The sequence below is a fragment of the Pelobates fuscus genome, chromosome 12 (genome assembly GCF_036172605.1).
Source record: "Pelobates fuscus isolate aPelFus1 chromosome 12, aPelFus1.pri, whole genome shotgun sequence".
Taxonomy (NCBI): Eukaryota; Metazoa; Chordata; class Amphibia; order Anura; family Pelobatidae; genus Pelobates; species Pelobates fuscus.
The window spans coordinates 72,079,991-72,093,771 of record NC_086328.1 but is presented as its reverse complement, the minus strand read 5'-3'; the positions used below and the strand labels follow the sequence as shown (position 1 = coordinate 72,093,771).

The 13,781-nt window shown below is 45.5% G+C and overlaps 1 protein-coding gene across 1 annotated transcript in view; it reads left to right on the top strand.

The window, feature by feature from the left end:
- The window catches only part of LOC134578384 (transmembrane protein 272-like), a 47,811-nt gene extending 34,493 nt beyond the window's left edge, over positions 1–13,318 (top strand). The window contains exons 4-6 of the mRNA XM_063437375.1: positions 1,312–1,488; positions 11,569–11,731; positions 13,260–13,318. Coding sequence (XP_063293445.1) covers positions 1,312–1,488; positions 11,569–11,731; positions 13,260–13,266 — 347 coding nt within the window. The 3' untranslated portion in view covers positions 13,267–13,318. The remainder of the gene's footprint in view (positions 1–1,311; positions 1,489–11,568; positions 11,732–13,259) is intronic.
- The last annotated feature ends 463 nt before the right edge of the window (positions 13,319–13,781 follow it).

Sequence of the window (13,781 nt, the reverse complement as noted above, 5' to 3'; positions counted from 1 at the left end):
ATTAGCTTTTGTTATATCTTATATATCTAATTTGTCTGATTTATGCTCTTATGTTTAATTTCTTGGTTTACTTACCCACTAAGGCACATTGGTTTCAAATATTTTCTATTATATTTATTATCCAATGCTACATACTGATAAAATTACCTTTCTAATATTTGTTTGAAGATATTCTATTTCTCCACAGTGTTTTTTTTTTTTTTTTCACTAAGGACTTTGTGCCAGTCAATATGTTGTAAAGCAGCCATTGTCTTATTGAAATTGATTTTTTTTTTAAAAGATATGTTTTAGTAAACCCCATATGCATTTGCTTTTTTGAGTTTATTTCAAAGACACCCTATTGTGATTTTCCAAGTTCTTAAGTGATATAGCCAGATCAAGAGAAGTATCCTTTCCAGTTGGTGCTTGCACCAGTTGTCACATTAAGGTTTCATTTAACAGGATCAAAAACCTGATCTTCTAGTTCTTCTATCCCAACATATGCCTTAGTAATTAGGATCTCCATCAATCTTCCTCATTAATATTTACATTAGGTGGTTTATAACATATCCCAACCAATAACTGATTTCCCTTCTTTTGACTCAAGCAGATATCTGCCCATAAAGCTTTCACATTTTCTGATCTTGCCTCTCAACCCACATCTAACTCACTTGTGCTGAGTTAAAGTCCATCTAATGTGTGTCCTATCTCCATTTTGTAGATTTTACAAAATCTTGAATTACCTTGCTGGTTTAAACGCCCGTTTTTCAACTCCTATTTAAATATAGCCTACTTATAAGAGACTACTTTTAAATAACTCCAACTGAGCTTAGAAATATGATGTTATTTTACACATTGGTGTGGGGTTGGAGGGGTTGCTGGACAATAACATGTCCACCACTCCCTTGATTTTTCAATAGCACACACCAGCTCCCCATTTTTAATTTTTTAAATGCTCTCAAGTTGGGCAAAGGACCGGATAAGTTCCAGGCCCTCCCCTGATAATATATTAGCCACATCCCCATGCTACCCTTGCTGCCAAGTGGCTGACTGGTGGTCTTCGAACATTGCAAGAGGTACAAATAAAAATGGAAGACCACCGATTAATCAGTAAGCTCACTGCCACTGTCCCTATGTCCCTAATTCCTTAGGTAGATTCCACAGTGTATGGGTTAACTTAGGACTAGTACAGTGAGGAGAATATGGATTTTAACTATTTTGAGGGTCTGTCTCGCAGTAGTAGATTGGGCTACAGCTTTGGTCCCATAAACAAGTATATTTTTCTTAAAATTCCAAATATGTTTGATGCAACATTTTCTTTTTCATTCACAGGAGCCATCTACAAAGATGAGTGCGCTATCCAGCCATATATACCAATTTACCTGATCGTTGGAGGTGCTGCACATTTCCTGGGTTTTTCTTTGATTTTTTTTAGACTTGCATGCCAGACATTCAACATATTTTTAGAAGGTTTAATTAGTTTGTTCTCATTTGTTTGGTTTATTTCAGGTAAGCTTCCAATGCATCCCATGGACTAGCAAGAAGTAATTTGTTTAACTTAAGATAGCAAAATATTCAAGATGAAGAAAGGAAGTTGTTAGAAGTTAAAGAGGGAATGCACAAATGCCCATGGAGAAAGGAAACATAAAAACATTTAGAGATTTTAATTCTTCATCTATCTGTCTGTCTATCTTTTTTCAGTCTGTCTATTTATTGATTAATAAAATGCATATACAGAACACATAGATAGAGTAGCCATAGGCGTGCGCAGCCTATTGCATTAGGGTGTGCACCCTAAAGCACAAACACACGCCGCATGTATATGTATATATATATATATATATATATATATATATATATATACACACACACACACATATATACATACACTGCTGTGTGTGTGTGTGTGTGTGTGTGTGTGTGCTGTTAGTGTGCTGTGTGTAAGGGTGCTGCTGTGTGTGTGTATGTGTGAGGGTGCTGGTAGTGAGCTATGTGGGTGAGGGTGTTTGTGTGTGTGTGTGTGTGTGTGAGGGTGCTGTTTGTGTGTGAGGGTGTTTGTGTGTGTGTGTTAGGGTCCTGTTAGTGTGCTGTGTGAGGGTGCTGTGTGTGTGAGGGTGCTGTGTGTGTGAGGGTGCTGTTTGTGTGATGTGTGTGGGTGTCATGTATTTCTGAGGGTGCTGTTTGTGTGTGTGTGTTTGCGAGGGTGTTGTTAGTGTGCTGTGTGTGAGGGTGTTGTGTGTTTGTAAAGGTGCTGTGTGTGTTTGTGAGGGTGCGGTTAGTGTACTGTGTGTGTGAGGGTGCTGTATGTGTACTGTAAGTGTGTGGGTGCTGTTTGGGTGCTGTGTGTGTGAGGGTGCTGTGTGTGTGCTGTTTGTGTGAGAGTGCTGTATGTCTGTAGGTGCTTTTTGTGTGTGGGTGCTGTATGTGTGTGTGTGTGTGCTGTATGTTTGGACAGATTGCGGAGGTGGGGGCAGATTAGTAAATATCCCCCCTCCCTTCTTACCTTATGTAGGGAGGGCGGATCCTTGCTGCCATGTGCCATCCCTGGTGGTCCAGTGGAGAGTGAACTCTAGCCTGCGGGGCTAGAGTTAACTCTCGTGAGATCTGAGCGTTGCCGCGGCAACGCTCAGATCTCGCCAGAGGAACCTGGCGGAGCTGCTGTCTAGAGCTCCCCGGGTCCTCTCCTGCCTCCCTTCATGCTGCTGTGGGCCGGTGAGGTAGATCTTTGATCTCCCCGCCGGCCCATGGAGGCTTAGAGCAGAGCCGACACTCAGTGACGGTTCTGCGTGAGCCAACAGGGGAGAATAAAGTCCTGGGGAATAAAGTGTGGGAACCAAGATTCCCACCCCCCCAAAAAAATAATATACACTCCAGTGTGTGTATGTATATGTGTGTGTGTGTGTGTGTATATATATATATATATATATATATATATATATATATATACACACACACTGACACGCATACTCAAACACACACACATACACTCACAGACACACACACACTCATACATTCATAGACACACACATTCACAGACACACTCATACATTCACAGACACACATTCACATACACTGACACACATTCACAGATACACACATACACTCACACACACACATTCACAGACACACACACACACACACACACATTCACAGACACACACATATTCACATACACACACACATTCACACACACACACACACACATTCACACACACATATACACACACACACAAACATACACAGTCAAAGACACATACACACACACAAACAGACACACACACACAGACACACACACACACACAAACACAGTCACAGACACACACACACAGTCACAGACACACACACATTCACACAGACACAAATTATTATTTTTTTAATTAAAAAAATGTCCACCCAGCCTCCCTACCTGGAGTGCTGGCGTGGACTTCTCCCTGGGGTCCAGTGGGTTGGGCGGCTCTCTCAATATCAGCTGCGGCGAGGGAGCTGTGAGCTCTCTGCTCCCTCTCGCCGCGCGGGCTGTCTGCTGTAGCTGGGAGCCGGAATATGACGTCATATTCCGGCTCCCAGCATCAGCAAGCAGCGCGCGGCGAGAGGAAGCAGAGAGCTCACAGCTCCCTCGCCGCGGCTGATATTGAGAGAGCCGACCGGGGGGGGGGGGGGGGTTCCATAACCTCTTGCCCCCCCTGTAGCGGAGAGCCGATCTTGCACAGCTTTTCTCCACTAGAGATCCCAGTGAGGCTCAGGAACAAGGTGATGTTAAGTCCATAGGCAAGGTTTCCAGCAGGTAAAGTAATACAGCAGTATCCCCATCGCAATCCCAATAACTGGACGACACACAGTTTCAGGAGTAGACTGACAAGCTTTATTCCACAGTTCCTTATAAAGCCCTCTCCCATGCAAGGGAGGAGGTTCTAACACTTAAGACATTATCCAATCTCTAAGTAGTAACCTCCCACAGATCTCCTCCCCTCCTCTAGCATCATAATCCCCTTATTGTGTACACAGTTTTCCCCGAGTTTTGGATGTACCCTAAATACTTGGGGTACATCCACAAATCCAACATCCCCAGATAGCTCTATTCTGGGGGACCAACATACTTAAAAATTAGCCCATTCGGATGAATGGTTCGTGAGATATGGGGTTCCAAAGATTTGACCGACCGCATGGGTAAAGTATCCGAAAACAGTTCCATGCATTTTGGCCCTGCGGTCGGTCACAAACAAGGGAATGAAAACAGGCGAATTGCCTGTGTTATAGAGCCTGGAGAGGGTTTGAATGAATTCCCTTGTTTATGGGGCTCTTTCTACCGAACGGCGGGTCATTCGGTAGTTTCCATACGAATTTCTGGAAGTATGGAGGTCTCAGCGGTGTTTGCCTAGTCAAGTGTCCGATTTTAGTTCCAGACACTCGACGGCAAAACACCGCTGTTCGGTAGTTTAAGATGGCCGCCGCCACGTGTTTGTTTCCCGAATGGCGGCCACCCAGAGGACAAAGACCACACTGCACTGATTGCCAATTACCTGTTTGCAACATTGTTGCAAACGGTAATTGGAGGCACACTCATTCCTGGGTGGTCTGGTTGTTCGGTAGTTTCATTCCCTTGTTTTATTTGAATGATTCTACCGAACAACTAGAGGAATACAATTCTTTACATACATTTAACTGTCATTATACCCGGATACCATGCTTTCTATACATGTACATACACATTAAACCAGCCATATGACCAAATACACTTATTTTCATACATGTCGTGGGACAGCCCGGTACCAATCCGCTACACTGCTCCCCCTTGCCCACAAGCCGGCATACACAGTCTGATCCAACACGGATCGGCTTGGGGATGTCCGGGGGCTCACGGATCATTTCTCTAAGTCAGTTTGTCTTGACAACCCGTCAGCATTTCCATTCTGCTTACCCGGCCGGTACTGGATATTAAAGTCAAAAGGCTGTAGCGCCAAACTCCAGCGCAGCAGCCTGGCGTTGTCTCCAGCCACCCGGTTCAGCCAGACTAACGGGTTGTGATCCGTGAGCAAGGAAAAGGGCTGTCCATATAAATAGGGTTGTAGCTTCTTTAGGGCCCACACCACAGCCAGGCATTCCTTTTCGATGGCGGCGTAGCTTACTTCTCGAGGTAACAGTTTGCGACTGATGTAAGCCACTGGATGTTCCCCGCCATCGGCCCCGACTTGACTCAGTACTGCCCCCAATCCAAACATAGAAGCGTCTGTGTGAACAAGAAAACGTTTAGTTGGATTGGGAGCTGCCAAGACAGGGGCATTTATCAGTGCATTTTTCAATTGTTGGAATGCCTGCTCACACTCCGGGGTCCAGTTTACTTGGCGGGGAAGGTTCTTACGGGTCAGGTCAGTGAGGGGTTTGGCCAGGGCGCTATAATTGGGAACAAACTTCCGGTAATACCCTGCTGTCCCTAGAAACGCTAAAACCTGGGTCTTAGTCCTAGGGGTGGGCCACTGGGCTACAGCCTCTACTTTGGCGGGTTCGGGTTTTTGTTTACCGCACCCTACTCTATGTCCCAGGTATTGTACCTCAGCCATGCCGATACTACACTCGGCCGGCTTCAAGGTCAGACCTGCTTCCCTTATCCTATCTAGTACAGCTCCGATGTGAGCTAAGTGTTCCTGCCACGTATTGCTAAAAATAGCAATATCGTCCAGGTAGGCACATGTATAGTCCTGGAATCCATCTAGGAGTCGATCCACCATCCTTTGGAAGGTGGCTGGGGCGTTTTTCATCCCAAATGGCATGACCTTAAACTGGTACAAGCCAAATGGGGTGACAAAGGCCGACTTCGGGATGGCGTCTGGGGCCAGGGGGATTTGCCAATACCCTTTACACAAGTCAATAGTGGTGAGGTATTGGCCCCTGGCCATTCTGTCCAGTAACTCGTCTATCCGGGGCATCGGATAGGCGTCAGATACAGTCTTCTCGTTCAATCTCCTATAGTCCACGCAGAAGCGGGTCGTACCGTCTCGCTTTGGTACGAGGACTACAGGAGATGCCCAAGGACTGTCTGAGGGTTCAATCACCCCCAGTTGGAGCATTTCGTCGATCTCCTTACGCATGTTTGCCCGTACCGCTTCTGGAATGCGGTATGGCGTCTGGCGCATGGGTAGTTGCCCTGGGGTCTCGACCCGGTGAGTTGCCAGAGGCGTGTATCCAGGTACATTAGAGAACGTGTCGCGTTTCTCTTCCAATAGTTGCTGTACCTCGATCCGCTCCTGTGGGCTCAGCCGATCTCCCAGCGTAACCTCCCCTAAATCTCCGGACAGCTGCCCATCCCCCAGCAAATCGGGGAGGGGTAAGCTGTCAAACTCTTCCGTGTTAGGGGCACAGATGGCGGTTACCTCCTCAGTACGCTCGTGGTAGGGCTTCAGCATGTTCACATGGAGCATGCGTCGCCCCCCAGTCCCTGTGCAGGGGCCGATAATATAGGTGGTATCGCATCTTTGCTCCACCACCTTATATGGGCCCTGCCAGGCGGCCTGTAACTTATCATGTCGGACAGGTTTTAAAATTAGTACCTTCTGCCCGACCTGAAAGCTACGGTCCCTGGCTCCCCGATCATACCATGTACGCTGGCGGGTCTGGGCCTCCTGAAGGTTTTCCCGTACCGTCTTGGTCAACGCTTCTAGGCGGTCCCGAAAGGCCAACACATATGGTAGGATGGGAGTGCCATCTGTGCTCCGGTCTCCCTCCCAATGCTCTCTAATAAGATCCAATGGGCCTCGGACCCTCCTTCCAAACAATAATTCAAACGGGGAGAACCCTGTGGATTCCTGCGGCACCTCCCGGTATGCAAATAGGAGGTGCGGCAGGAATCGTTCCCAGTCCTTGTGGGTCTCTGCGAAGGTTCGGAGCATCTGCTTCAAGGTACCATTGAATCGTTCGCAGAGCCCGTTCGTCTGGGGGTGGTAAGGGGCGCTGATAATAGGCTTAATGCCACAGATCCTCCAGAGGTGTTGGGTGAATTCTGCGGTAAACTGGGTACCCTGATCCGAGATAATCTCCCTGGGTAATCCCATCCGGGAGAATATCCGCATGAGGGCATCCGCGACCGTCTCAGCGTGGATGTTGGTCAGAGCCACTGCTTCTGGATACCTGGTGGCATAATCTACGACCGTTAAAATATACCGTTTTCCTGACGGGCTAACTTTATTGAGGGGGCCTATCAGATCCACCGCTATTCGGCTAAAAGGTTCCTCTATTATGGGTAAGGGGTGAAGTTTAGCCTTCCTGCGATCCCCCCTTTTTCCCACTCTCTGGCAGGTATCGCAAGTCGTGCAATATCTGCGTACTTCCTGGCTAATCCCTGGCCAGAAGAAACTCTGGGTTAGTCTGTACCTGGTGCGACTAACCCCTAGATGTCCGGATAGCGGAATATCATGCGCTATCCGGAGTAATTCAGCCCGGTACCGCTGTGGTACCACTAATTGTCTCCTCGCTATCGGGTCTAACCCCGTAATCTGTTTGGTTGTTTCCCTGTATAAAAGTTGTTTATCCCAGATAAACTTCTCTCCCTCCGCCCCGGGGGAACCCGTGCCAACCTTGTCCCTATACACCTGAAGCGTGGGGTCTGTTGCGACTTCAGCTACAAATTCATTAGGTGGAGCCCAGGGGACACATTCTAGAGGGGGGGTAGGGTTGCTTACCTGGACCTCCGGCAGTGTGTTGTGGTCCTGGGTGCGGGCCTGTTGTCGGGTGACTACAGGGTTGACCTCTCCTGTGGTGGGTGACTGGGGCTCAAAAGCAGAAGTGAGCCTCCCCAGATCGTTCCCCAATAAAACCTCCGCCGGTAAATGTGGCATCAACCCCACCTCCACTTCCCCTGCCCCCGCTCCCCAATGTAAATGTACCCTTGCTGTAGGTAGCCGGTACACTGCTCCCCCAGCTACCCGGACGGCAACAGTTTTGTTCAGTTTTGCCTGATCTGAAATCAGGTGGCTCTGTACCAAAGTGATGGTGGCTCCCGAATCTCGTAATCCCCGGACTGCTGTACCATTCAGATATACCGTCTGTCGATGGTGCCGTAGATTATCCACATTGGCCTGGACCGGATCTGCCTCGTGCAGTACCTCCCATTGTTCCACAGTAGTAATGGGGACTGCGGAACCATATGGGGTGGTGACTAGGTCCTGGTAGTGGTGGGCTGCGGCCGCCCTGGGTGGAGGTGGGCCTGGACGAATCCAGGTGGAACGGTCCCGTAGCTGTGGGCATTCCCTTTTATAATGTCCCCACTTCTGGCAGTGATGACAGGGGCCAGCGGTGGGTTGTCGGAACCGGGGCTGTGCAGCGGGTGGTGGAGGCGGTGGTAGTGGTCTCGGTGGAGCTGGGGTGTAGTTGTTTCCCCCGAATGTTTTAAAGGTTGCTTTTGGAGCTGCAGGTTTTTGTGACCTGCGTGCATCCAGGTAGTCATCCGCTTTCCTAGCCGCCTCGGTAAGGGAAGTAGGGTTTCTGTCCCTTACCCATTCCTGGACCTCATTGGTTACTCCCTCATAGAACTGCTCCATCAGCAACATTTGTATTACATCCTCCATAGAACGTGCCTTGCTAGCTTGCACCCACCCGAGCGCTGCCCTCTGTAATCGGCATGCCCACTCTGCGTGCGAGTCCTTCTCTGTTTTCTTTAGATCCCGGAACCTCCGCCGGTATGCCTCGGGTGTTATAGCATACCTGGCGAGTATAATTTCTTTCACTTTATTGTAATTCCTTATTTCGTCATTAGGTACAGTCCGATATGCCTCTGCTGCCCTCCCGGTTAACCTTCCAGCCAAAATAGGTACCCAGTCCTCTGCGTTAATTTTATGCAGTGCACACAGTCTTTCAAAGTCCTGCAGGAAAGCGTCTATATCTTCCTCTGCCTCCACATATGTTTTAAAAGCCTGGTATGGTATTTTAGGCTTACCTTCCTGTGGCACATTAATTGCAGAGCTTTGTTCTGGTGCCTGTGTCCTTAGGATGAATTCTTGTACCTCGGCCATTGTCCTGGTAACAATTTCTGTTGGGGGGTTTTCCCCATAAAAGGATAGCCTGAACTGAACCTGCCTCTGGAATTCCGATCCTTGTGGTGTTCCTCCCGGCTCCCTCTGTGCCGGAACTGAATCGCCCTCCATTCTGTACTCTGCCATGAGTTCTGTAACAAGTACTGCTTTCTTCTTATTGCTGGCTTGTATACCCCTTGCCTCTAGGAGGTCCTTTAGCGTGGAGCGTTTTAGCGCAGAAAAATCAATCTCCATCCGTACTCCATTTACGCTTGTTCCTCTGTGAGTTTGGATCCCAGCGCTGCCAACCAATGTAGCGGAGAGCCGATCTTGCACAGCTTTTCTCCACTAGAGATCCCAGTGAGGCTCAGGAACAAGGTGATGTTAAGTCCATAGGCAAGGTTTCCAGCAGGTAAAGTAATACAGCAGTATCCCCATCGCAATCCCAATAACTGGACGACACACAGTTTCAGGAGTAGACTGACAAGCTTTATTCCACAGTTCCTTATAAAGCCCTCTCCCATGCAAGGGAGGAGGTTCTAACACTTAAGACATTATCCAATCTCTAAGTAGTAACCTCCCACAGATCTCCTCCCCTCCTCTAGCATCATAATCCCCTTATTGTGTACACAGTTTTCCCCGAGTTTTGGATGTACCCTAGATAGCTCTATTCTGGGGGACCAACATACTTAAAAATTAGCCCATTCGGATGAATGGTTCGTGAGATATGGGGTTCCAAAGATTTGACCGACCGCATGGGTAAAGTATCCGAAAACAGTTCCATGCATTTTGGCCCTGCGGTCGGTCACAAACAAGGGAATGAAAACAGGCGAATTGCCTGTGTTATAGAGCCTGGAGAGGGTTTGAATGAATTCCCTTGTTAATGGGGCTCTTTCTACCGAACGGCGGGTCATTCGGTAGTTTCCATACGAATTTCTGGAAGTATGGAGGTCTCAGCGGTGTTTGCCTAGTCAAGTGTCCGATTTTAGTTCCAGACACTCGACGGCAAAACACCGCTGTTCGGTAGTTTAAGATGGCCGCCGCCACGTGTTTGTTTCCCGAATGGCGGCCACCCAGAGGACAAAGACCACACTGCACTGATTGCCAATTACCTGTTTGCAACATTGTTGCAAACGGTAATTGGAGGCACACTCATTCCTGGGTGGTCTGGTTGTTCGGTAGTTTCATTCCCTTGTTTTATTTGAATGATTCTACCGAACAACTAGAGGAATACAATTCTTTACATACATTTAACTGTCATTATACCCGGATACCATGCTTTCTATACATGTACATACACATTAAACCAGCCATATGACCAAATACACTTATTTTCATACATGTCGTGGGACAGCCCGGTACCAATCCGCTACACCCCCCCCCCCCCCCTCCCATCCATGACAGGGGAGGAAGGGGGGCGCTGAGTGCCTGCAGGAACAGCGTTCCTGCACAAAAAAAGTGCAGGAACCCGGCACACCCCGTGCGCACGCCTATGAGAGTAGCCATAGAAACCATGTTTTATTGCAGTTGTACAATGATTCCATATTCTGGAAAACAAAATGGGGAAGGGTATGGGATAAAAGTTACAGGTATAAAAAGGCACAAATAATGGACAATCTACAGAAGTTGTAAGTATATGAGCACATATTTTCTCTGTATAGCAGTGTTTAACTAAGGTTGAATATAATCAAGATAGATAATATTTTTAGATAGATAATAGTTTTGCTTGGGAATTGTTGGATATATTGAATCTTTGCATGTTGTTCTCATACTTTCTATTAGTCTGCACCTATAAGAAATCAAGCCTTTAGCAAATGGTTTGACTACTTACAATGGAGTGGTGCTAGGGTATTACAGACACCATAGCTGCGACAGTGCCCTATAGTGGTTATGGTGCTTGCAATGTTTCTTTAATTACTTACTTGACCCCCAACTTAAAGTGGCTTTGTCACCTCAAACAAAGCTTTCTCCTATTGATTTCTCTTCTCTCCCTTTTTAAGAATATGTTCTTTTTTCTCTTCATTTCTGATCTATTTCTCTTTAAAGCATAAAACAAAGAGAGACTACTTTGTCTACAGTATTTTGTCTACACCTGACAATTGTGACAAAAGGGTGGAGCTTAAGGTAAGCTCCCTACTTTGTCTTGTGTTTTTAAAGAGAAATACATCAGAAATGAATAAAAGAAGAACAGATTCCAGAAGAGGAAGAGAAGAGGAAACCAAGGGAGAAAGATAAGTTTGAGGTGACAAAGCCACTAAACTCCTGACCATTATCTCCCATTTTGTAATGTAGCATTGGAAAAAGTCTATACTGTATCACTTCATGGCTGCAATACCTACACCACGATGAGGGTTGTATAACAACTATATGATGTAATTAGTTTTCATAATATCTGGAACCCTTGGATCAAAACCTGCACAATCCTCACTGTTCCCTGAAACACTTTTTATTTTCCTCTTCTCTTTCTTTTCCCTTCTCTCGCCCTTACCTCTCTGCCCTGGCTGTGGACTCCCAGCTTTCTGGTTAATAGTATTTAAGGCATTCATGTTTGGTTTATAACTCATTATATATCACTTATATTTTTCAGGAAGTGTTTGGGTTTTCAGTGTGTACACCAAATATGAAGGCCAATGCAACCAGCATCTTTACTTATTTGCTTTTGGTATTCTGCTAGTTCAGTATGTTCAAATTGGGCTGTTAATGATTTGTTCCTGTTGTTGCTGTTTACCAAGATCAAACTCATATGAGAGGTAATAATTTAATTCACTGTCTATCTTAACCCATACCTCTTAACTCATGCTTCTCAGAAGGGGGAAAAGGGTGTGGGCCAGACATGTGAAATGGGTGGTCTGCCTGAATTACTGGCATTTCAGCCTGGTCTAAAGGTATGCCAGGCTGCCTGCCAATATCTAAGGCCAGACCACTGAGGGTAGACCCTGCAGGGAGCTCTGTGTTTCAGCAATCTGTGTGGGGTCCTAGTGCCATGACCATTGCGAGAGCGTATCTAACGATGGGCTTGCGCTATGCTTGTTGGAGACAGTTCTCTGGTGTCTTCAAAAGCAAAACGAACACAAAGATTGGAACCGTCCTCCGAAAAATGGGGTGGTTAAGAGGCTAGCTTAATCTCACTTAACTACTCAATGTTAAGCTTAATATTTCTCTAATTGATATGGCCAGATTTACATCTCAAATTTGTTTTCCAAAATAGGGGTTAAGAACCACTGGTGTAAGATATATAAACTTTGTTTTTAACCCTGGCCTAGCAAAATACAGACAGGACCAGGCAGTTTTAAACAAGGGCACTTTATTGTCACAGAAGCAGTTAGGCAAATGAAAAGTATCTCAGGCACTCACTGTGATATCTTCAAGGCAGTTTTATTGGATCAGCAACGTTTCGACCTGTAACCAGGTCTTTATCATCAAGCTTGATAAAGACATGGTTACAGGTCGAAACGTTGCTCTACCAATAAAACTGCCTTGAAGATATCACAGTGAGTGCATGAGATTCTTTTCATTTGTATAGATTGTATGGGATTTGCTGACCGATGCTCAGTGCACCCTGTGTTAAATTATATGATTGAGTACAACCCTCCTTTTTCTCTTATTACAGAAGCCGTTAGGAACTGAATGTTTCTCACTTTCGAAAATGTGGCAAATGTATTTTTAGAAAAACAGTACAGCTGAAAGAGAAGAATATTTAATAAGACTAAAGGGGCTATTTATTAAACACAGGATCTTGCCTAAAAATCTGAAAAAATGAATGTCGACTGCAATGGCAGTTCTCATATTTACTAAAGCCAGTTGTGATCAGGATTCAGTCAGGTAGAGAGAATCTACAGGCATCATCCAAATTATTTTGGTGTTCAGATTAAAATAGTTTTTTTTGTGTGTGTCAGATCCCTGTACAAAGTATAGGATTCGGAAGATTTACAAAACGCCAACGTAACTAAAATTCTAAACCAAATGCATCTGGTAGGATGCACATTCGCAAATTATCATTCACTTGCTTTTATGCAAGCAAACAATAATTTTAAGTATTATTTGCCCTCTGGTAAGCTATATACCTCATCTAGCCATCCTACTTTTCAGTATGTTAGAAACTGAAATTGAAAGTCTGAAATGAAAAAATATTACATATAGGACACTAGAGCTCATGAATAGGTAATATTTATAGCTTTTATATTAGTTGTTTTGTGTTTGCGTGACTGTATTTTTTTTCTTTGTTCATAAGTGTCTTCTTTTTCAAATTAATGATTTCTCTTTCTCATTTTCTTTCAGCGTTTGATGCAATACATGTAAATATAAACCTGATTTATGATGCGGTGATTGATGATGGGTCTGTCAAAATATGCAATATACATTATGTACCATGTTCTTCAATAAAATGTTTTTGTGGAATAACTTGCCTGCACACAAATTATTAGCCAAGATAGTTAAAGGGACGCTATAGTCACCAAAACAACTTTAGTTCAATGAAGCAGTTTTGGTGTATGAATCATGCCCCTGAAGTCCTACTGCTCAATTCTTCAATTATCCTTTAAGGATAAGAATACATTTTTACTATTTGTTAAATTTCTTTCATAATTATGGATGATCTACTTGTGACAGACTCTCCTTTTCCTTTCATATGGATCATCCTGACACCTCTTCTTTTATGTCACTGGGAGTAGTGAAAAGACTGGAGGGCCTGAAGAGGGTTTTGAGACCTAACCTCTTGCCCAGAGATTACTGACTCTCTTATGGATTTATCAGCCAGCACAGACGCTAACAGACTCCTGCATAGAAACTGTGTTGCACAAT